The following is a 26,503-nucleotide window of genomic DNA, read 5'->3' as shown; positions in this document are numbered from 1 at the left end:
ATGGCAAAGCGCATGTTTTGCTCTGGGGAGCTCGAAATAAGTGTCAGATAAAAAAGTAAAATAGGAGGTGCACAATAGTATCATGTAACAAAGAATTTGTGAAAGTATCATTTAATTTTATTCAGAGGTATAGGAGAAGTTGACAATAAGAGATGGGTATCCTTCAATACTAGTATTATTTAGAAAGAATGGCAGGTCAATGTTTCGCTATGAGAAACTCAAAATACACTTAGGATCAAAAAGTAAAATAGGAGGTCACAATGACACTTTGTAACAAACATTCTGTGAAAGTTTCATCAAATTCCATTAAGTGGTGTTGGAGGAGTTGCGGATAAGAGATGTGTACCCAAAAGCGAAAAAGACGGACGGACACCTCGGTCACTATATACCCTTTCACTTTTCAAGCGGGGGATATAAAATCACTGAGAGGAGTTCTGAAACCAATGTTTGGTTGAAAACTTTTTTCTGACCTCAATTACTTTAACGGTGAAAATTGAAATTCAGAAACATTAACGAACATGTACCATTACTTTCCCATTCGTATTCAATACTTATCTAGAGATACTATGATCACTGAACTAACTAAATGATATTCCTCGCCTCCTATATGTTTATAATGGCAAATAAGCGGATAAGAGTTGGGTAACCAAAAGCGTAACAGACAGACGGACGTACACACGGACAGATATCCCGATCACTATATACCCTCCCTCTTTTCAAGCGGGGGTATAATCATGAATAAGCTACTGAATTAATTATTTCAATTGTGGTAGTTTTTCAATAGTGGTTGCAACCTATGTTATTGAAATGGACTCCCAACCCCTATTGAAACTAGAGGTACTGTGAGCAATGAGCTCACTACATGATACCCCCCGCCTCCCATAATGTTCATGTGTTGCTATATATTGTTATACGGTACTGTGTAAAGAGGAATAACTCGTCCTATCAAATGTTATCCAGAAGCTTCTATATGTGACGTCATAGGTAAACATATAATGGCAATGTCCATGTTTTGCTATGGGAAACCTAAAATACGTGTCGAATAAAAAAGTAAAATAGGAGGTGCACAATGGCAATATGTAATAAAGATTCTGTGAAAGTTTCATTAAATTTCACTCAGTAGTATAAGAGGAGTTGCGGATAAGAGATAAAGCGTAACAGACGGACGGACGGACGGAAATCCCGATTACTATATACCCTCCTACTTTTCAAGCGGGGGTATAATAATTATTTCTATAGTGGTCGTTATTATACCCCCCGCTTGAAAAGTGGGGGTATATAGTAATCGGTATTTCCGTCCGTCCGTCCGTCCGTCCGTCTGTACGTCCGTCCGTCTGTCCGTCCGTCTGTTACGCTTTGGGGTACCCATCTCTTATCCGCAACTCCTCTCATACCAATGAATGAAATTTGATGAAACTTTCACAGAATCTTTATTACATATTGCCATTGTGCACCTCCTATTTTACTTTTTGATCCGACAGATATTTTGGGTTTCCCGGCCACAGGAAAAGATGGACTATTTCACCAGTTATAACCATATGGGAGGCGGGGGGTATCATTTAGTGAGCTCATCGCTCACAGTACCTCTAGTTTCAATAGTGGTTGCAACATTGCCATACTCGGGGAATCAGTGTTTCACACAAACACATCTTGTTGATACATGCAGCCATTTACCGGTACTTAATCTGTAAGAGTTAGCTACAGGTTCGAATAGCACTGTCCTTTGATAGACTGCATTTCCTGGTAGAATTGATCTTCAATTTTATCCTTATCCTAATCCAAGCGTTAATAAGTCGATTTAAAAAAAAGCATTTAATTCACTTTTAAAGTATTTTGCATACTCATGATTTAAAGCACATGACCTTACAAACATTGGGAAAAAATGTTTCTACGTATTCCTCGGATAACGTTCCTTTTATAGGCCCAATTTCCTTCCAAAGAAATATCTTTAAAAAGAAAAAACTGTATAAATCTACATTACATCAAAATGTTTGTGTATAAACATGCCTAATCATGACTTTGGTCCTTGTAATAATTTTTTTTTCTTTTTTTTTTTTACGACTATTCATAAATTGAAATGTGCACTTTTTCCATTTAAAGATATCTACATAATACATGTACGTGAGACAAAAATGCACAGAAAAGTTTCCTTATTTGAGGCTACATGCATATACGGAACGTTTTAATATATATTTACTTCATTACAGACAACAGTTGGGTTTTAAGGTTGAAAGTTTGTTTGTTTATTTCTATTTGAATCATTTACAGTGATTATATTATAATGCATTTGTATCTTTCAATATTACAGGTTTTTCCAGTCCAGAAAGTGAACAACATGCTTACATCATGCTTTTCTTTTCTCATCCTCACAAAAGGTAAGAACTATTTCGACTTTATATTTAAGCATATAAACTGCCACACAACCTCATCCCCCCCAAACAACACACACCCTCACACACACACCCTTTTCCCCTCCCTCACATACCCTCATCCTTATACACCCATCCACAAACATCCTCACCCTTACACCCCACCCACACACAACCTCACTCACACACCCTCACACATTACATACCCTCATCAGCTACTAGTATTTAGCAAATATTTAATTGCTTGGGACTTTATTTTTAAATTCTCTATAAACATTTATGAAGGAAACTTTGAAAGTAATCTTCAAAAAATATTCTTTAATTCCTAATCTTTTGCCTGTAGCAAACAGTTGCATCATTGAAATGATCAATTCTTTTGAAATTAGGATATGTCTCCAGAGTTAATGACAGAGGGTCAGGTAAATTCGTTCGTCATTGAAATTAAATTTTAACTAGAGGTACTGTGAGCGATGAGCTCACTAAATGATACCCCCCGCCTCCATATACGTAGTTTTAATGACAAAGTCCATGTTTTGCTGTGGCCGGTAAACCCAAATATGTGTCGGATCAAAAAGTAAAATAGGAGGTGCACAATGGCAATATGTAATAAAGATTCTGTGAAAGTTTCATCAAATTTCATTCCGTGGTATGAGAGGAGTTGCGGATAAGAGATGGGTACCCCAAAGCGTAACAGACGGACAGAAGAACGGACGGACGGACGGACGTACAGACGGACGGAATTAACGATTACTATATACTGTAAATCACTTTTTATTCGCGAGAACATTATTTTAGCGTAATTACGCGAGACAGTGTGCTGGCGAAAATTAGATTCTCGCGTATAATAGTATTCCTTAAGATTATATAGAGCAATAACCATAATTCGTGAAAATTTTGTCTCGCTAATCAAGAGTCAATAACTATCTCGCGAAAATATGGTGTCGCGAAAATTTAGTGATCTACAGTACCCTCCCGCTTTTCAAGCGGGGGGTATAAATATTTCTTTGAATTTTTTCATGATATTCCATTTATTTATTATCCATGGTTCAGGGATTCAAGATAAAAGATCTTCAGGAGTCAAATATTGAATATAGCTTTTGTTGTGTATGCATTTTTTTTACCCCCCTGCTTGAAAACTTATATTTAGTCCATTTACAAAACATTTCATATAATATATACTTCTCCACACGGTATATAAGTGTAGTAGAGCTTGTTCTACACGATTGAGTTAGAGCAATTGCACTGATAGCAGAAGCAGTTGCGTCTATAGTTCTATGAACGCAGTTGGATACATGTTCATAGTGGGAGAGAGCAGTGGATATGCAAATATATAAATATGATCAATTATGGCTTTGTTATTCTTGAGAAGAAGATTTTAAAGAATTTTCCTGTATATTTCTATGTAAAAGTTTGGTCGGCCACTATGGCCGCGCCCTACCCCGAGGGTCGCGGTTTATAAAGCGTAAACTGCCCCAAGTTATGTTATATCGTATAACATACAATGAAGCGCATTGAAGTGGTAAAATTTTCTGTTTGGATGAAACGTTCTGTGTCATGTTTTGAACGCCAATTACAACATAATGACACACCAATATTTTTAGAAACGAAAAAGAAATATTCGTCGTAATGTTTCAGGACACCCCATTCTTTGTGACAAGCAATATGAGTTAAACTGAAATGGAGCTTTAAAAATATTAGAAGAGAGAGTTAAAGACTCTCCGCTTCTGTAAAACACAAATTGCAACGAATATGTACTTATCTTTAACTTATCATGTCTATTGAAGTTACCACAACACATGTTTCGGTCGAACACGTGTTTACTCGATATTTATTTAGACCGTCAATTTCATTGGCTATTATATTTATGGAAAACCTGTTCTACAGGTATTCGAATAAACAAATTGACCATTTTATCCATTTCTAAGGATATGGGCGTGTCATACGGTGACAATAAACGTTCTAAAGATAGCTCAGAACGTTCCTTTCGAACGGAAAATTTTTACCACTTCAACGCGCTTCATTGTAGTTGAAATAAGCTTCATTCCTTAAGTGATCTCAAATTTTTCCAAAAGTTACTTGAAATGAATTTTGAAGCACTAGTATCCACATGTGATTTACACTACTTCACGAATACATGTATATTGTTGCACAGTACTCCTGTAGTTTTTCTTTCACTACTGTAAATATTTTTGGGAGGTTTGGTTGAACAATATCCACCGTGTACAGGGGCACACGTGGGGTTTCGGTTAAGTAACATATGGGGTTTCAACTAAGCGGTAATTCTTTGCATTTGGAAAATATATTTGTAAAAATCCGTTGCTAATGAAGTCTTCGGGGCCAAATGACATGCGCACGGGTTGTAAGAATGTATTATCTTCCAATTTAGTGCAATAGGCTGGTTGAAAGCGTAACGGATTCTGCAAACACTTCTGGACAGTTCAGTCGACTGGGGAAAGTTGTGGTGTCGATGATATTCTTTGCTCTATAATTTTCAAAAGCGGACCTTTAAAGCTCCTTTTAAGGATGATAGATAAATATTGATATAAAAACAATCCATGGAAACTTTGTTGACCCTTTGCAGTCTCTATTTCTGTAATGAATACATGTATAAAGGTGTTTTCCACTTAAGTATAGTAGCTTGGTCCCTTTTTTCGCCCTTATTTTACAGAATATACTTAAGGATATGGGATAATTTTTATTTTCATGGTGTATAACATAGTATTTCTGATAAAAATTTTGTACAATCATTATTAATGAAATTGAGTATCAAGAAATAAAAGCCAATTTTCAAAACCTACCGCACATACAAATTCCTGAATATTTTCTTTCGGACAGAGTATGGTTTCTCTATTATATACACATGGGCGGAGACATTTAAATTAGGTACTTTATAAAGGAAGACATAGTGAGCGTTATCGTGAGATAAGAAATAATTAACAATGTAGAAGGGGTTAGAATAATGTTCAATAAGCTTGAATTTTATTTTGCGCTATTCGTATTCTTCTTAATTTGGCATGGGTGAGTGGTCTTCTTTTTGTTCTTGAGGTATTTTTGGTCTGAAAATCCCCTAATCACTTTTTTAAAATTTTTAATCTGCATCTATCAAATATATAACCACTATACATGTACTAATTTTTTTCCAAATGACAATTTAAAAAATACAAGCGATCGAATAATAAATTACGGCAAATACACACAGAAATACACTTCCTTTCCTTTGTAAAGGGGGAGCTAAGAAAAAATAAACAATAAACCTGAACAGAAGTTTGATAAATTTAAGCAAAATAAAGAGTAAACTCTTCCAAACTTGAAAATAATCGATTATGTAGGAGTGGGCATCAAACTTTAGCGTTCACACAGTGAATTTAATGCGAATTACTTTAATTCGAATTAATTTACTGAGCATTAAATTACTTCGAATTAACTCAGTGTGAACGCTAAGCGAAGCTAATTCAAATTAAATTGTGAGGCATGCGTAGTGGCAAAATTAAGTCACAGGACACGTGTTGGTGGTTATATATAGGTATTTGTGCTATATATGGTTCAAAAATTGAGGGAAAGTATGTAAATCACTAAAATCAATGAATACCTGTAGCCACTACATGATGTATCAAAGGATGGCTCTGCATACGTGACGTGATTACAAATGACGTCACAATAGCCTTACTGACGCCTGACTGTAGAAGAAAAAATTTAACTCGCATTAGTTTACTTCGCATTAGCTGTCGTGTGAACGCAATTAATTCGCATTAATTTGATTCGCATTAGTTTACTTCGCATTAATTTACTGCGAATTAAACTCTCCGTGTGAACAGGGCATTAATTTGAAAAATAAAACAATTTCATTGTGTGTTTATTCATATCGTACCAGCCTAAAGGCGTAAGAAAGGGGGGTTTGGAGGGGGGGGGGAGAACTAAAGATTTATCTCTGAAAAGAAGGGGTCACCCCCACCCCCTGATACTACATGCCTGACATGTATATTTATTTCTTAATTTTGCTTTAAATTCTACAATGAATATTCCGATTTACTTATCGATTATTGTTTAAAATATACATGGCGTGTACAAATCGCGTAATATACATGTGTATAATCACTTCAACAACAGTTGTTGAATAATAGAAACATAATTATTATACTTATAAGGATTCTTAATAATAAATATCACAAGATTGGTAAATGAAATTCAAACTCAATATTCATCTACTTCGTTGCATTAATACAAAACGTGACAAAAGTGTAAGGTTTCTTTGAATATTGAAGTAATCAGTACAGTGCATTTGTTTTTATAGACTGATTAAATGTTGTAACGTCTTTGGTATTTTTGCTTGTTTGTTTCTTTTGCGCAAGAATTTGATTAAATGTGTATTTATATACATCTACTCGTACATTATTGTGTTGTTCGCAGTGACCAGGAAAATTGCGATTGCATGTATGAGAATTAAAATATGTCCATGAAAAATCACCATTTGAAATTTAAAATGAGTGATATCTTCGAAGCCTATAGAACCTTGTTTTGAATTTTAAAAAATAAAAGCTTGTGACTGCACTACATGTGTCGCTTTCTAAAGAAAACACGCTTTCCGGGGGTATTCACCTGTGGCGGAATGGAATCACGTGGCATATTATCTATTCTTAGCAGGTCAACAAGAGGTTAATCTTATGTAAATGTACTCACCAAACAGATTCAAAACCATGCTACAATGAAGCGCATCGAAGTGGTAAAATTTTCCATTTGGACGAAACGTTCTGAGTCATGTTTTGGACGTCAATTATAACATAACGACACGCCCATTTCCTTAGATACGAGAAAGGAATATTCGTCGTAATGTTTTAGGACACTACACTTTCCGCGACAAGCAACATGAGTTACACTGAAATGAAGATTTTTAAATAAGAAAGAGCTATGTATAGAGTTCCCTGCTTATGTAAAACACGTATTGCAATGGATTTGTACATAATTATGATGTTATCATGTTGAGTTACTATAACACGTGTATCGGTCGAACACGTGCTTACTCAGTGTTTATGTAGACCGTCAATTTCATTGGCTATTATATTTATGAAATACCTGTTCTACAGGTATTCGATTGCATCATTTGACCGAATTTTCCTTTCTAAAGAAATGGGCGTGTCTAAAGAAAGCTCAAAACGTTCCATCCAAACAGAAAATTTTACCACTTCAATGCGCTTCATTGTACTTTTAAGTAGAAAACATACAGCGCAAGGTTGTTCAACAAAGATATTTTCACACAACCTGTATTGATATAATATACATATCATATTTTAATCTCGTCTTTGAACAAATCTGCGCTCGGTGTTTACGAAAGCTGAGAAGTAGGTACCTGTCGCAAATTTCTTTTGATATTCATGAAAATCAAAGGACCCCACCTTCAAAACACAGCTTCGTGTGTTGTCTATTTCAATCATTTAACACTTTTAAACGTTGACGCAAATACTACAGACATGGGAGAATAATAAAATTTACTTTTTAAGTGTCTTAATGAAAGTTTTATATTCGACGAGTATAACCGGGGACCACAGATAATGCCTTATTGAGACTTCTTCTTTTGTGGACTAATTCTAATGTGCCTAACGGGTTTCAAGGTTTGTTAACATAGGGGGTTTCAACTCAAAGGCTTTTTCTAAGTTTTAATCTTTGGATCTGGATTTCATTCATCACGAAGCAAAAGTGAATGGCCATATGGAAGGCAAAAGATTTGTTTTTCACCGGTGTGCAAAGATTTTTAAGCAACTCAAATTCTTATTTTTTGATATCGTCGGTCCTATAAGAATGCCAAAAATCCAAAAATAAGAATCCAATGCTTACATTTACATTCTCTAGTTTTATCTCTACATAATTGTAAAGTTCATTATACATGTACTTTCTACTGGATTTTGCGCATGTCAGACTTGACGTACTTTTAAAAGCCGTCTGTGACATTGAATGTTAAATGCTGGGGGGGGGGGGGTACAAATGTTATATTTTGATGATAATTTTTTCCATTTATTTTAATTAATATGAGTTAAAACAATACACATTTTAGCATTTCAAGAGTATTGAAAATGCATATAATGCCTACTATGCATTCTTCCGCGCAGGAATGAGGTTTGGTGTGTTTCATAGGATATTGAATGGAATTATATAAAAATTCCAATGGATTTCCAAAAGAAAAGAAATAATTTGAATGTAAAAATATACAAACTATATGAAATATACAAACTATATGAAATTTTCTATATTTTTAACATTTTCATTTCAAATATAAACTTAAAGTTAGGTTTTTTGGGTCTAGTTTTGCACATTTTCAAAATGACAGCAGGTGTGTCTGAGCTTAAAAACTACTTTTCTGTAGTATATATAGATTCTGACTTTTTTTTATCAACTCTTTTTTTCTTGCTGTTGGGGAACAGTAAACTTTTTTATGCATTTACTGTGGAATGGATGACTATCCATGTGAAAATTTCCTAAAGATACTTACATTAAATTGCCAAGGTTTAGGGGACATGAATAAAAGGAGGGATGTCTTTAAAATTTTAAAAGAAAAAAAATTAAATGTTTATTTCCTTCAAGACACACACTTTGTTACAAAAGATGAAAGCATGATAAAAGCATTATGGGGATATAAGGCTTTTTTTAGTTCATACAAATCAAACTCACGGGGAGTTGCTACACTTATTAATAATAACTGTGACTTGACATTGATTAATGAATATAAAGATGACAATGGCAATTATCTTATTCTAGATGTAGTAATAGACAATCTTCCTTTTTTATTAGTGAATATATATGGACCAAATCAGGATACACCAGCCTTCTATACAAAGATTTTAAATATGATACAAGAATATAACTCATCACAATATATGATTATAGGAGGTGACTTTAATTTAATTTTAGATAAGGATTTGGATTCAATGAACTATAAAAACTTAAATAACCCTAAATCAAGAATGGATGTATTAAAGATGATAGAGATACTAAATTTAAAAGATATTTTTCGTGAAAACAATCCAAATTTAAAAAGATTCACTTGGAGAAAGAAAAATCCAATAAAACAGGCAAGACTTGATTATTTCCTAATATCAGAATCGTTACTAAATTTGGCCCCTTATGTAAAATTTGAAAATAGTTATCGTTCAGATCACTGTCCAGTTGTAATGGGTGTTAAAACAAATGAATTTTTGAAAGGAAGAGGGTTTTGGAAATTAAATAACTCTTTACTAGCAGATAAAGAATATGTAAATTTGATAAAAGAAAAAATTAGAAATATTAAATTACAATACGCCTGTCCTATCTACAATTTTAATAGCATTGACTCTATTGAAAATGATAAAATTCAATTTATGCTAAGTTGTCAATTATTTCTAGATACATTATTGATGGAAATAAGAGGAAAATCAATTTCTTATTCAACTTTTAAGAAAAAGAAAATAACTGAAGAAGAATTGCAACTAGAAAAAGAAATCTTTATACTGGAACAGAATTTGTCGCAAGAACATGCTGAAGAATTAGAAAACAAACATGAAGAATTAGAGAATATTAGAAAAATAAAATTTAAAGGTCAATGTATTAGAGCAAAAGTGAAATGGATAGAAGAGGGAGAAAAACCTTCAAAATATTTTACCAGCCTTGAGTCTAGAAACTATCAGAGTAAAGTTATACCTAAAATTGAAAAGGAAGATGGAACTATAATTACTGACCAATTTGATATTTTGAATGAAGTTAAGCTGTTCTATGAAAATCTATATAAAAGTAAAGAGAATGTAGAATCAGGAAATATCCATGAAAAATTAAAGATATATGATGTGCCGAAATTGAACAAAAAAGAATCAGAAAGTCTCGAAGGCCCTTTAACTAATTCTGAAGTTTTGAATTATTTGAAAATTATGAAAAATGAGAAAAGCCCTGGACCAGATGGGTTCACCTGTGAATTTTTCAATTTTTTTTGGCAGGATATAGGTGCTTTCATAACAAGAGCAATAAACAACTCGTATGAATTATCACACTTTACTGAATCAAATAAATTAGGTTTAATAACTTGCCTACCTAAACCAGGAAAACAAAAACAATTCTTAAAGAACTGGCGCCCAATCAGTTTATCGAATGTGATTTATAAAATAGCCTCAGGCTGTATTGCTGAACGATTAAAAACTGTGTTGAATAAAATAATAAATAAGGACCAAACTGGCTTTTTGAAGGGAAGATTCATAGGTGAAAATATTAGACTAGTTTATGATTTAATGCATTACACAGAACAAAAACAGATTCCAGGCTTATTAATGTTCATTGACTTTGAAAAAGCTTTTGATACTATATCATGGAAGTTTATATACCAAACATTAGACTTTTTTAATTTTGGGGAATCCATTAAAAATTGGATACAAACATTTTATAATGGAATCAAATCATGTGTCATACAGAATGGAATTTCCTCTGATTACTTGTTCCCACTAAGGGGATGCAGACAGGGGAACCCAATTTCACCATATCTCTTTCTACTATGTGCTGAAGTTCTTGGGATTCTCATTCGAAATAATAAAGACATAAAAAGAATTGTAATTGATGGGGAGGAATATAAACTTTCACAATATACTGATGATACTTCAATTATATCTGACGGATCACCACAGTCTATGGATGGTATATTAAGAGAGCTTGATTATTTTGCAATTGTATCTGGACTGAAAATTAATTTAAATTTACAAAAACAAAAATGGTGTGGATCGGTAGTAAAAAATTCTCTAAAGAAGTCTTTCATCACTCGAGATGGAAGTTAGTCTGGAATAATTCTACTTTTGATCTTCTTGGTGTAAAGTTTTCTATTAATTTAGACGAAATGATTGAACTGAATTACCCCCCAAAATTAAATGAAATAAAGCGATTGATAAAACAATGGCAATTAAGAAAACTGACTCCCATTGGTAGATTAACAGTGATTAAATCCCTGATTATACCAAAGATGAACCATTTGATATTGACTATTCCAAACCCCAATAAGGAACTGCTCGATGAATTTGAGAAAGACCTTTATTACTTTTTATGGGGAAGTAAAGTACATAAGGTTAAGAAGAGTGTTATAATCCAAGACTACAAAAATGGGGAGTTGAAAATGATTGATTATATGGATTTCTTATGTGCATTAAAATCAACATGGATCCGAAGACTACTCTACTCAGACACAAAATGGTTAAAACTTTTTGAATCAGAATTAGGAATGAAAATTGAATCTCTTTGGCTAAGAGGTTTAGATTTTATAGTTAAGATGTGTAATAAAATAAGCAACAAATTTTGGAAAGAGGTTTTACTTAATTGGGTAAAAATCATTGACTGCAGTGGTAGTCAAAAAAACATGTACTACTCAAATTCTTCATGAACATATATGGTTTAATCCAAGAATTAAAATAAATAATTCCTCTGTATTTTTGAAAGTTATTTTGATGCAGGCTTTGTTTTCATAAGAGATCTGTTTGACGTTGAAGGAAAATTTATAAGCCTCGAGTACCTCAATAATCTGAATGTACAAACTAATTTTGTAGAATATACCGGTTTAAAAATAGCTGTTACAAAGATACTGAAAAGTATTGATATTGAAAAAAGAGAAGAAAGTGGACCTTTTATCCCAAATTCAATTTACATTTTTTATAAAAGCACAAATGGTTGTAAAGATATGTACAATATACTCATCAAGAAGAAAAAGCAAACAATTAAAGAATTAGAAAAATGGGAAAATAATGGAATATCTTTTGGTGAGTTAGAATGGAACAAAATATTTGAACTACCATTTAAAGTTACAAAAGAGGCAAAATTTCAGTGGATGCAATTTCAAATCCTGCACAGGATTATTGCAACACATAAATATACCTTTATAAACTTAAACTAATTGATTCACCTGTTTGCTCATTTTGTAAACAAGAAGTTGAAACAATTGAACATTTATTTTTTGAATGTTTCTATGTAAAAAGAATATGGTGTCATATAGAGGAGTGGTTTATAAAAAACTTCCATTTTACTATTAATTTTGATAGAAAAGATATACTGTTTGGAAAATACAACAATAAAAACATGTATAGATTACACAATATAATAATACTTACTGTTAAACAATTTATTTTTGCCAGTAGGTTTAAAAATATGCCTAAATTAAGTATAGTAATGCTAGAAAAAATAATTGTAGATAGAATACTGGTTGAAAAGGCTATACTTTTAAGAAATTGTAAATTTTCAGAATATGAAAAGAACTGGAAAATTATTTGTGATATGCTATAATGTTCTTCAAATTTATACTCAAATGTACCAGTATGGTAAAACAGTGAAAACTGTTCCCCAACCTCACTTTGTTTTCCTTCCTCAGCCCTCCCCTTTGTTTACTTCTTTGTATATAAAGCTTTCACAATGAAGATTCATAATATACATGAAATGAATTTGTATTTAGCATTTACCAAAGTATATAATATAAATTATATGGAAGAAAAATTATATAGTATATGTATGTATTGAATGTAAACAAATCTATTGTACATAGTCTGCAAATGTGAAAGCAAAAATAAATTCTATGAATTAAAAAAAAAAATATACAAACATGAATACTCACTTTAATCTCTATCGGATACGTATGAAATCTATCTAACATGTCATTTAAAATTCTGACATTTATGTATAACTGTTCAGTGTGCGAAACATTTAATTGAGTTTTTGTCAAAATAGAATTCAAATAAACGATTGCGTTTTTCCCGGAAATCCGAAGGCTGTTATACAGTCCCATTGAATGTAAGATACAATGAAGCGCATTGAAGTGATAAAATTTTCTGTTTGGATGAATCGTTCTGAGTCATGTTTTGAACGCCAATTAAATCATAGTGACACGCCCATATTTTTAGAAACGAAAAAGAAATATTCGTCGTATTGTTTCAGGACACCCCATTCTTCGCGACAAGAAATATGAGTTAAACTTAATTGGAGCTTTAAAAATATTAGAAGAGAGAGTTAACGACTCTCCGCTTCTGTAAAACACAGATTGCAACGAATATGTACATATTTTTTAACTTATCATGTCTATTGAAGTTACCACAACACATGTTTCGGTCGAACACGTGTTTAGTCGATATTCATTTAGACCGTCAATTTCATTGGCTATTATATTTGTGGAAAACCTGTACTACAGGTATTCGAATAAACAAATTGACCGTTTTATCCATTTCTAAGGATATGGGCGTGTCAAACGATGACAATAAACGTTCTAAAGATAGCTCAAAACGTTCCATTCGAACGGAAAATTTTATCACTTCAACGCGCTTGATTGTAAGAGTTCTGCGACCGAAATATTAGTAACATTGTACATGTACTGCTGTATCTAAAATTATGGAACGAACTAAACTGTACCTTTGCATATTAATCAATCAAAATTTTTGATGCTTTCAAAAACAACTTTAAAAAACATTTCTTTAGGAACGTATACATTATTTAACAGGCACGCAGCAACGAAGGGGGGGGGGGGGCAGGGGGGCAAAATAAAGAGTAAACTAATCCAAACTTGAAAATAATCGATTATGTAGGAGTGGGCATCAAACTTTAGCGTTCACACAGTGAATTTAATGCGAATTACTTTAATTCGAATTAATTTACTGAGCATTAAATTACTTCGAATTAACTCAGTGTGAACGCTAAGCGAAGCTAATTCAAATTAAATTGTGAGGCATGCGTAGTGGCAAAATTAAGTCACAGGACACGTGTTGGTGGTTATATATAGGTATTTGTGCTATATATGGTTCAAAAATTGAGGGAAAGTATGTAAATCACTAAAATCAATGAATACCTGTAGCCACTACATGATGTATCAAAGGATGGCTCTGCATACGTGACGTGATTACAAATGACGTCACAATAGCCTTACTGACGCCTGACTGTAGAAGAAAAAATTTAACTCGCATTAGTTTACTTCGCATTAGCTGTCGTGTGAACGCAATTAATTCGCATTAATTTGATTCGCATTAGTTTACTTCGCATTAATTTACTGCGAATTAAACTCTCCGTGTGAACAGGGCATTAATTTGAAAAATAAAACAATTTCATTGTGTGTTTATTCATATCGTACCAGCCTAAAGGCGTAAGAAAGGGGGGTTTGGAGGGGGGGGGGAGAACTAAAGATTTATCTCTGAAAAGAAGGGGTCACCCCCACCCCCTGATACTACATGCCTGACATGTATATTTATTTCTTAATTTTGCTTTAAATTCTACAATGAATATTCCGATTTACTTATCGATTATTGTTTAAAATATACATGGCGTGTACAAATCGCGTAATATACATGTGTATAATCACTTCAACAACAGTTGTTGAATAATAGAAACATAATTATTATACTTATAAGGATTCTTAATAATAAATATCACAAGATTGGTAAATGAAATTCAAACTCAATATTCATCTACTTCGTTGCATTAATACAAAACGTGACAAAAGTGTAAGGTTTCTTTGAATATTGAAGTAATCAGTACAGTGCATTTGTTTTTATAGACTGATTAAATGTTGTAACGTCTTTGGTATTTTTGCTTGTTTGTTTCTTTTGCGCAAGAATTTGATTAAATGTGTATTTATATACATCTACTCGTACATTATTGTGTTGTTCGCAGTGACCAGGAAAATTGCGATTACATGATTAGAATTAAAATATGTCCATGAAAGTCACCATTTGAAATTTAAAATGAGTGATATTCTTCGAAGCCTATATAGAACCTTGTTTTGAATTTTAAAAAATAAAAGCTTGTGACTGCACTACATGTGTCGCTTTCTAAAGAAAACACGCTTTCCGGGGGTATTCACCTGTGGCGGAATGGAATCACGTGGCATATTATCTATTCTTAGCAGGTCAACAAGAGGTTAATCTTATGTAAATGTACTCACCAAACAGATTCAAAACCATGCTACAATGAAGCGCATCGAAGTGGTAAAATTTTCCATTTGGACGAAACGTTCTGAGTCATGTTTTGGACGTCAATTATAACATAACGACACGCCCATTTCCTTAGATACGAGAAAGGAATATTCGTCGTAATGTTTTAGGACACTACACTTTCCGCGACAAGCAACATGAGTTACACTGAAATGAAGATTTTTAAATAAGAAAGAGCTATGTATAGAGTTCCCTGCTTATGTAAAACACGTATTGCAATGGATTTGTACATAATTATGATGTTATCATGTTGAGTTACTATAACACGTGTATCGGTCGAACACGTGCTTACTCAGTGTTTATGTAGACCGTCAATTTCATTGGCTATTATATTTATGAAATACCTGTTCTACAGGTATTCGATTGCATCATTTGACCGAATTTTCCTTTCTAAAGAAATGGGCGTGTCTAAAGAAAGCTCAAAACGTTCCATCCAAACAGAAAATTTTACCACTTCAATGCGCTTCATTGTACTTTTAAGTAGAAAACATACAGCGCAAGGTTGTTCAACAAAGATATTTTCACACAACCTGTATTGATATAATATACATATCATATTTTAATCTCGTCTTTGAACAAATCTGCGCTCGGTGTTTACGAAAGCTGAGAAGTAGGTACCTGTCGCAAATTTCTTTTGATATTCATGAAAATCAAAGGACCCCACCTTCAAAACACAGCTTCGTGTGTTGTCTATTTCAATCATTTAACACTTTTAAACGTTGACGCAAATACTACAGACATGGGAGAATAATAAAATTTACTTTTTAAGTGTCTTAATGAAAGTTTTATATTCGACGAGTATAACCGGGGACCACAGATAATGCCTTATTGAGACTTCTTCTTTTGTGGACTAATTCTAATGTGCCTAACGGGTTTCAAGGTTTGTTAACATAGGGGGTTTCAACTCAAAGGCTTTTTCTAAGTTTTAATCTTTGGATCTGGATTTCATTCATCACGAAGCAAAAGTGAATGGCCATATGGAAGGCAAAAGATTTGTTTTTCACCGGTGTGCAAAGATTTTTAAGCAACTCAAATTCTTATTTTTTGATATCGTCGGTCCTATAAGAATGCCAAAAATCCAAAAATAAGAATCCAATGCTTACATTTACATTCTCTAGTTTTATCTCTACATAATTGTAAAGTTCATTATACATGTACTTTCTACTGGATTTTGCGCATGTCAGACTTGACGTACTTTTAAAAGCCGTCTGTGACATTGAATGTTAAATGCTGGGGGGGGGGGTACAAATGTTATATTTTGATGATAATTTTTTCCATTTATTTTAATTAATATGAGTTAAAACAATACACATTTTAGCATTTCAAGAGTATTGAAAATGCATATAATGCCTACTATGCATTCTTCCGCGCAGGAATGAGGTTTGGTGTGTTTGATAGGATATTGAATGGAATTATATAAAAATTCCAATGGATTTCCAAAAGAAAAGAAATAATTTGAATGTAAAAATATACAAACTATATGAAATATACAAACTATATGAAATTTTCTATATTTTTAACATTTTCATTTCAAATATAAACTTAAAGTTAGGTTTTTTGGGTCTAGTTTTGCACATTTTCAAAATGACAGCAGGTGTGTCTGAGCTTAAAAACTACTTTTCTGTAGTATATATAGATTCTGACTTTTTTTTATCAACTCTTTTTTTCTTGCTGTTGGGGAACAGTAAACTTTTTTATGCATTTACTGTGGAATGGATGACTATCCATGTGAAAATTTCCTAAAGATACTTACATTAAATTGCCAAGGTTTAGGGGACATGAATAAAAGGAGGGATGTCTTTAAAATTTTAAAAGAAAAAAAATTAAATGTTTATTTCCTTCAAGACACACACTTTGTTACAAAAGATGAAAGCATGATAAAAGCATTATGGGGATATAAGGCTTTTTTTAGTTCATACAAATCAAACTCACGGGGAGTTGCTACACTTATTAATAATAACTGTGACTTGACATTGATTAATGAATATAAAGATGACAATGGCAATTATCTTATTCTAGATGTAGTAATAGACAATCTTCCTTTTTTATTAGTGAATATATATGGACCAAATCAGGATACACCAGCCTTCTATACAAAGATTTTAAATATGATACAAGAATATAACTCATCACAATATATGATTATAGGAGGTGACTTTAATTTAATTTTAGATAAGGATTTGGATTCAATGAACTATAAAAACTTAAATAACCCTAAATCAAGAATGGATGTATTAAAGATGATAGAGATACTAAATTTAAAAGATATTTTTCGTGAAAACAATCCAAATTTAAAAAGATTCACTTGGAGAAAGAAAAATCCAATAAAACAGGCAAGACTTGATTATTTCCTAATATCAGAATCGTTACTAAATTTGGCCCCTTATGTAAAATTTGAAAATAGTTATCGTTCAGATCACTGTCCAGTTGTAATGGGTGTTAAAACAAATGAATTTTTGAAAGGAAGAGGGTTTTGGAAATTAAATAACTCTTTACTAGCAGATAAAGAATATGTAAATTTGATAAAAGAAAAAATTAAAAATATTAAATTACAATACGCCTGTCCTATCTACAATTTTAATAGCATTGACTCTATTGAAAATGATAAAATTCAATTTATGCTAAGTTGTCAATTATTTCTAGATACATTATTGATGGAAATAAGAGGAAAATCAATTTCTTATTCAACTTTTAAGAAAAAGAAAATAACTGAAGAAGAATTGCAACTAGAAAAAGAAATCTTTATACTGGAACAGAATTTGTCGCAAGAACATGCTGAAGAATTAGAAAACAAACATGAAGAATTAGAGAATATTAGAAAAATAAAATTTAAAGGTCAATGTATTAGAGCAAAAGTGAAATGGATAGAAGAGGGAGAAAAACCTTCAAAATATTTTACCAGCCTTGAGTCTAGAAACTATCAGAGTAAAGTTATACCTAAAATTGAAAAGGAAGATGGAACTATAATTACTGACCAATTTGATATTTTGAATGAAGTTAAGCTGTTCTATGAAAATCTATATAAAAGTAAAGAGAATGTAGAATCAGGAAATATCCATGAAAAATTAAAGATATATGATGTGCCGAAATTGAACAAAAAAGAATCAGAAAGTCTCGAAGGCCCTTTAACTAATTCTGAAGTTTTGAATTATTTGAAAATTATGAAAAATGAGAAAAGCCCTGGACCAGATGGGTTCACCTGTGAATTTTTCAATTTTTTTTGGCAGGATATAGGTGCTTTCATAACAAGAGCAATAAACAACTCGTATGAATTATCACACTTTACTGAATCAAATAAATTAGGTTTAATAACTTGCCTACCTAAACCAGGAAAACAAAAACGGTTCTTAAAGAACTGGCGCCCAATCAGTTTATCGAATGTGATTTATAAAATAGCCTCAGGCTGTATTGCTGAACGATTAAAAACTGTGTTGAATAAAATAATAAATAAGGACCAAACTGGCTTTTTGAAGGGAAGATTCATAGGTGAAAATATTAGACTAGTTTATGATTTAATGCATTACACAGAACAAAAACAGATTCCAGGCTTATTAATGTTCATTGACTTTGAAAAAGCTTTTGATACTATATCATGGAAGTTTATATACCAAACATTAGACTTTTTTAATTTTGGGGAATCCATTAAAAATTGGATACAAACATTTTATAATGGAATCAAATCATGTGTCATACAGAATGGAATTTCCTCTGATTACTTGTTCCCACTAAGGGGATGCAGACAGGGGAACCCAATTTCACCATATCTCTTTCTACTATGTGCTGAAGTTCTTGGGATTCTCATTCGAAATAATAAAGACATAAAAAGAATTGTAATTGATGGGGAGGAATATAAACTTTCACAATATACTGATGATACTTCAATTATATCTGACGGATCACCACAGTCTATGGATGGTATATTAAGAGAGCTTGATTATTTTGCAATTGTATCTGGACTGAAAATTAATTTAAATTTACAAAAACAAAAATGGTGTGGATCGGTAGTAAAAAATTCTCTAAAGAAGTCTTTCATCACTCGAGATGGAAGTTAGTCTGGAATAATTCTACTTTTGATCTTCTTGGTGTAAAGTTTTCTATTAATTTAGACGAAATGATTGAACTGAATTACCCCCCAAAATTAAATGAAATAAAGCGATTGATAAAACAATGGCAATTAAGAAAACTGACTCCCATTGGTAGATTAACAGTGATTAAATCCCTGATTATACCAAAGATGAACCATTTGATATTGACTATTCCAAACCCCAATAAGGAACTGCTCGATGAATTTGAGAAAGACCTTTATTACTTTTTATGGGGAAGTAAAGTACATAAGGTTAAGAAGAGTGTTATAATCCAAGACTACAAAAATGGGGAGTTGAAAATGATTGATTATATGGATTTCTTATGTGCATTAAAATCAACATGGATCCGAAGACTACTCTACTCAGACACAAAATGGTTAAAACTTTTTGAATCAGAATTAGGAATGAAAATTGAATCTCTTTGGCTAAGAGGTTTAGATTTTATAGTTAAGATGTGTAATAAAATAAGCAACAAATTTTGGAAAGAGGTTTTACTTAATTGGGTAAAAATCATTGACTGCAGTGGTAGTCAAAAAAACATGTACTACTCAAATTCTTCATGAACATATATGGTTTAATCCAAGAATTAAAATAAATAATTCCTCTGTATTTTTGAAAGTTATTTTGATGCAGGCTTTGTTTTCATAAGAGATCTGTTTGACGTTGAAGGAAAATTTATAAGCCTCGAGTACCTCAATAATCTGAATGTACAAACTAATTTTGTAGAATATACCGGTTTAAAAATAGCTGTTACAAAGATACTGAAAAGTATTGATATTGAAAAAAGAGAAGAAAGTGGACCTTTTATCCCAAATTCAATTTACATTTTTTATAAAAGCACAAATGGTTGTAAAGATATGTACAATATACTCATCAAGAAGAAAAAGCAAACAATTAAAGAATTAGAAAAATGGGAAAATAATGGAATATCTTTTGGTGAGTTAGAATGGAACAAAATATTTGAACTACCATTTAAAGTTACAAAAGAGGCAAAATTTCAGTGGATGCAATTTCAAATCCTGCACAGGATTATTGCAACACATAAATATACCTTTATAAACTTAAACTAATTGATTCACCTGTTTGCTCATTTTGTAAACAAGAAGTTGAAACAATTGAACATTTATTTTTTGAATGTTTCTATGTAAAAAGAATATGGTGTCATATAGAGGAGTGGTTTATAAAAAACTTCCATTTTACTATTAATTTTGATAGAAAAGATATACTGTTTGGAAAATACAACAATAAAAACATGTATAGATTACACAATATAATAATACTTACTGTTAAACAATTTATTTTTGCCAGTAGGTTTAAAAATATGCCTAAATTAAGTATAGTAATGCTAGAAAAAATAATTGTAGATAGAATACTGGTTGAAAAGGCTATACTTTTAAGAAATTGTAAATTTTCAGAATATGAAAAGAACTGGAAAATTATTTGTGATATGCTATAATGTTCTTCAAATTTATACTCAAATGTACCAGTATGGTAAAACAGTGAAAACTGTTCCCCAACCTCACTTTGTTTTCCTTCCTCAGCCCTCCCCTTTGTTTACTTCTTTGTATATAAAGCTTTCACAATGAAGATTCATAATATACATGAAATGAATTTGTATTTAGCATTTACCAAAGTATATAATATAAATTATATGGAAGAAAAATTATATAGTATATGTATGTATTGAATGTAAACAAATCTATTGTACATAGTCTGCAAATGTGAAAGCAAAAATAAATTCTATGAATTAAAAAAAAAATATACAAACATGAATACTCACTTTAATCTCTATCGGATACGTATGAAATCTATCTAACATGTCATTTAAAATTCTGACATTTATGTATAACTGTTCAGTGTGCGAAACATTTAATTGAGTTTTTGTCAAAATAGAATTCAAATAAACGATTGCGTTTTTCCCGGAAATCCGAAGGCTGTTATACAGTCCCATTGAATGTAAGATACAATGAAGCGCATTGAAGTGATAAAATTTTCTGTTTGGATGAATCGTTCTGAGTCATGTTTTGAACGCCAATTAAATCATAGTGACACGCCCATATTTTTAGAAACGAAAAAGAAATATTCGTCGTAATGTTTCAGGACACCCCATTCTTCGCGACAAGCAATATGAGTTAAACTGAAATGGAGCTTTAAAAATATTAGAAGAGAGAGTTAACGACTCTCCGCTTCTGTAAAACACAGATTGCAACGAATATGTACATATTTTTTAACTTATCATGTCTATTGAAGTTACCACAACACATGTTTCGGTCGAACACGTGTTTAGTCGATATTCATTTAGACCGTCAATTTCATTGGCTATTATATTTGTGGAAAACCTGTACTACAGGTATTCGAATAAACAAATTGACCGTTTTATCCATTTCTAAGGATATGGGCGTGTCAAACGATGACAATAAACGTTCTAAAGATAGCTCAAAACGTTCCATTCGAACGGAAAATTTTATCACTTCAACGCGCTTGATTGTAAGAGTTCTGCGACCGAAATATTAGTAACATTGTACATGTACTGCTGTATCTAAAATTATGGAACGAACTAAACTGTACCTTTGCATATTAATCAATCAAAATTTTTGATGCTTTCAAAAACAACTTTAAAAAACATTTCTTTAGGAACGTATACATTATTTAACAGGCACGCAGCAACGAAGGGGGGGGGGGGGGGGGCAGGGGGGCCGGGGGGAGCTTTTATCCCCAACATTACCTTTACTATTGAAAATATCCATTTAAAGGTTGGCTGCCCCCCCCCTTCTTACCACAGTATAGTATTATGAAGGAAAATGTAGTATTGTATGAAAAAATTGTAAGTGAAAAGCCTTGAAAAAAGTTGGCCACTACCACCCCCCCCCCCCCCCCCCCCCCCCCCCCCCCCCCGAAGTAGGATTTTCAAGTTTGAGCGTTTTTTGGGAATTTTTTTTTGGCTTGTCACCTTTGACAGGTAAGTGAATTTCTTTTTCTCTCTGGTTGCCCCCCCCCTTTCAAAAACGATGCTACGTGCCTGTTTAATCAGTGCTCTTTATGTATATTTGTATACAATGTACAAGGACATTAAATACGTTTATGTAAAAGAAGGCGTTTAATCAAATAAATCAGTTTCACAGTGAGGCACATTGCGTCTTATAAACAGGGAACCGGGTTTCCTTTAGGAATATGTGGAAAGGAGGTTTTATTTTGAATCTAGTCAAGACGCACAAGAGGAACAAAGCATTTTTCTATGGAAATTGAATAAAGGGACATAGCATCCTTTTTAAATTTTTAATAGGGGTCAGAGAAAAATTCCTACCAAAAAAAACTGCACAAACAAATAGATTTTGTGTACTTTTTTGTGAAGGAGGCGTGGGGAGGGTGGGGGGAGGGGGTAGGTTTCACTTTTCAGTACCAAATTTTATTCATGCACAACTCTTCAATACCATTATTTGGCGGTACCGCAACAAAAGTGTGAGTTTTCAATGAAGAATTTCAACAGTAAAATGTTATGATTGGAAGAAGTGCTCCCAGCTTGTGTATGTACGCAACCTGTCTCTTGAGTGAGCTTTCAAATCTATTTATTTCTGCACATAGGTGACAACCAAACTTGTTGCCTAATATATAACCATTCGTTTTTATTTCGTGTTAAATGAACGAAATCCATTGTTTGAAAGAAAGCAAAGATTTAAACATAGAAAAAACCTTTGACTTGAAACCCCCTATAATAACAAACCTTGAAATCCCTTTAGGCACATTAGAATTAGTCCACAAAAGTTTATATTTCTTACAGAAATAGATACTGCGAAAGGTCAAAAAAGTTTCCATGGATTTTTTTTATATCAATCTTTATCTATCATCCTTAAAATGAGCTTTAAAGGTCCGCTTTTGAAAATTATAGAGCAAAGAATATCATCGACACCACAACTTTCCCCAGTCGACTTAACTGTCCAGAAGTGTTTGCAGAATCCGTAACGCTTTCAACCAGCCTATTGAACTAAATTGGAAGATAATACATTCTTACAACCCGTGCGCATGTCATTTGGCCCCGAAGACTTCATTAGCAACGGATTAAATCACCGCTTCGGAGTTGAAACCCCATATGTTACTTAACCGAAACCCCACGTGTGCCCCTATACACGGTGATATCTGAAAACCGCCATTTATCTTTGTTTGTCGGAAGCAAATTAAAAGTTGGAAGGGGGGAGTGAAAGAGAAAAAAAAATTCAAACCTATAAAAAAAAAGCTTGACCAGCAAAGCAAAGGGTGCTTATTGTTCAGACACGAAAATCCTATTTCGGTGGCGGGGGGCAGGATCGAATACCTTTTTTTACTTAAACTATAACGGGGTGGGGCTACACTTACATTCAAATTTTCAATGCCTATATCATGTGTATCTTTGCCCCCTCCCGCTTCCGACGTCTATGACTATTTAACAAAGATTCTGTGAAGCCTCATTTAATTTCATTCAGTGGTAGAGGAGGAGTTGCGGATAAGAGATAGGTGTCCCAAAGCGTAACAGACGGACGTGCAGCTAGACGGACGGATGTACAGACGGATGGATGGACAAACACCCCATCACTATGATAGCCCTTCCCCTGCTTTTTAAGCGGTGGATATAATACGTCAAGTTTACAATGAAGAATGGGGGGGGGGGGGTAGGAGGTAGTGGCTAACTTTTTTCAAGGCCAACTTCTTTACTTTACATTTTTTTTTTCAGACAATACTACATATCCTTCATATCATAATACTATTGTAAGAAGTGGGGGGGGGGGGGGGGGGCAACCAACCATTAAATATACATTTTAAATAGTAAATGTAATGTTGGCAAAAAAGTGGGAGGCCAGCCCCCCCCCCCCCCCCCCCCCGGCCCCCTGTTGCTACGTCCCTGGGATGTTCCCTCTTCCAAGGCACCTGATCATCCTGATATTTTGAAGGTCCTTGTTTGCTCTGCTCCTATTTTGCATTGTTTTATGGACTTTTCATCTTGATTACTGTTCATTATCTCCATATGTTTCATTTATAACACTGTCATCTGGCAAGTTTTTAGTTTACTGGGTTCCAGTAAATACATTATTTCCAACATGAAAAGTTGGTTTTGTTTACTGTCATCCAGTATGACACGACGATAATAAACATAAAAACTAATATGGGTTAGTCTTTTTATAAATAGACTACATAATTACTGTTGCATTCCACATCTTATGAATGAATAACCTTATAATGCATACATGTATGACTGAACAATGCAGTCACTTATATTTCTAGGTATCACCTCAATGATAGTATTAACACAACCAGAAATAAATGCTTCACTTGGTAAAGACAGATCCATTGTACTAAACTGTACATTCTCAGAAGGAACATTAAGGTCACTCCTATCTATGATTTGGATAAAGAAAATTGGAAATGCATATATTGATATAGCACAATTCAAAACCATTCCTAACCATGAAGCACGTTTGACCGAAAATGGGAATTACCTGATTAACAGATCTCAACTTATCAGTCCAGGAAATGGTTCAACCAATAGCTTTATTTTGACAATCAGTGACATTGAGTGTCGAGATGACGGGGAGTACCGATGTGTGTTAAATTACATTGAAAATGATGGTCGAACAACAAAAATAACGGGAGGCACAACTGTGTTTTTACAAGGTAAAAACTATGTTTATTAAAGATTTCAAACAGAGGTTCCACATTTAGCGTTAAAGCAGATTTTTTTTAATATAAGTTAGCCATTTTGATTTTCAGCAACGCTATGCTGTTGTGACATAAATATTCGGTATAAATATAATATGAATGTAATATAAATATTTTGTTTTGATTTCTAATTAAGATACTTGTATGTTTTAAAACTAAACATATACATAGTTCAGGGTTTAAAGAAATATGATAGCACGATCTTAGCTTGTAATGAGTGAACCGGCTTGAGTATAAGGAAGATTTTAAATGCTAGAAAATTACACAGAAAAACATGCTTTTTTGAGTCACTAACACGTTAATCGTTATTATTATCAGTGGATGCAGAAAAACCATCCAATTTTACCCTGTACCCTAATGACACTCTCAGAGAGAACGACGAGCTAAAATTGTCTTGCTCTGCAAATGTTGGAAATCCAGAGGGATATATTGCTATATGGAAAAGAGATGTGCTAGAAAATATCAAAGTATTACTGAATAAATCAAACCCGGTTGAGGAAAAGAACGAGAACTGCTCTACATTCAGTCACCTGACCGTAAATTATACCGTATCCAAAAAAGATAATGGTGGAAAATTTAGTTGTTCTTCACAAAATAGACAAAGTCAAGTTCAAGGACCAAGCAGAGTCGTGAATATTCTCTGTAAGTTTTATTTCATATCGTATGTAATATATAAAAACTCCAACGATAGTTTATATATATTTCAATATATATAAACTATTGTTGGAGTTTCTATTTTACTGAAAAAACAACAACATATTTTTCATTAAGATATAGGTGATATTGATATGAAATTTATTGTCATTTACGTCATAGATATTTTCCCTTCATTTAAGTCTTGTTATCTGCAGATGGCCCTTCCGATGTCATCATTGATATGTGGCCTACAAGTCAGACCGTGTTTGTCGGGTCAAAAGTAACTTTTACGTGCAATTCTGACGGGAATCCGATTCCAACTTTAAAATGGATGTTTAATTCAACATACGATCGTTCTGAAAAGATACGACCACTCACATGGAAAGAAAGAATTTTGGTTTTAAATAGTGCCAACCTCAACGACAGTGGTGTTTATTTGTGCGTAGCCTCAAATTCAATCTTTGGAGAAATATTGCACAAGTCTTCAAGCATAGCACTGAAAGTCCAAGAACGAGAGCATGGAAAGGTAAATCAGCAAACTTGTCGAGAAAATCAGTGTGCATTCTCTGAAAGTTGTGTAGTTCTAGATCACAAAGTTTTATGTACGACAAATATTTGGAGTTATATTGCTCTGCCATTCATTTTCTTTACTCTGCTATTTGTGGTGACATCTGCAGTCTTATGCATGAGAAGTATTAAAGACTCATCATTCATAAAAGTTAATAGAGATATGATGTTAGGGTAAGTATCAAGATAATGCATCGAGGTATTG

The 26,503-nt window shown here is 32.9% G+C and overlaps 1 protein-coding gene across 3 annotated transcripts in view; it reads left to right on the top strand.

Moving 5' to 3' along the window:
- The first annotated feature begins 2,312 nt into the window (after nt 1-2,312).
- The window catches only part of LOC134239845 (uncharacterized), a 37,942-nt gene continuing 13,751 nt past the window's right edge, over nt 2,313-26,503 (top strand). For 2 of the 3 annotated variants that reach the window (XM_062721976.1, XM_062721974.1), the window contains exons 1-4: nt 2,313-2,375; nt 24,661-25,050; nt 25,414-25,737; nt 25,947-26,472. In XM_062721976.1, the coding sequence (XP_062577960.1) occupies nt 2,336-2,375; nt 24,661-25,050; nt 25,414-25,737; nt 25,947-26,472 (1,280 nt within the window). In that variant the 5' untranslated portion in view covers nt 2,313-2,335. The remainder of the gene's footprint in view (nt 2,376-24,660; nt 25,051-25,413; nt 25,738-25,946; nt 26,473-26,503) is intronic. The other variant, XM_062721975.1, reaches the window with a different exon arrangement.

Source organism: Saccostrea cucullata, unplaced genomic scaffold (genome assembly GCF_032062105.1).
Source record: "Saccostrea cucullata isolate Sc308-1 unplaced genomic scaffold, CSIRO_AGI_Scuc_v1 ctg1461, whole genome shotgun sequence".
NCBI classification, from domain to species: Eukaryota; Metazoa; Mollusca; class Bivalvia; order Ostreida; family Ostreidae; genus Saccostrea; species Saccostrea cuccullata.
Note: the sequence above shows the minus strand (reverse complement) of the source record. Positions and strands in the feature narration are given on the sequence as shown.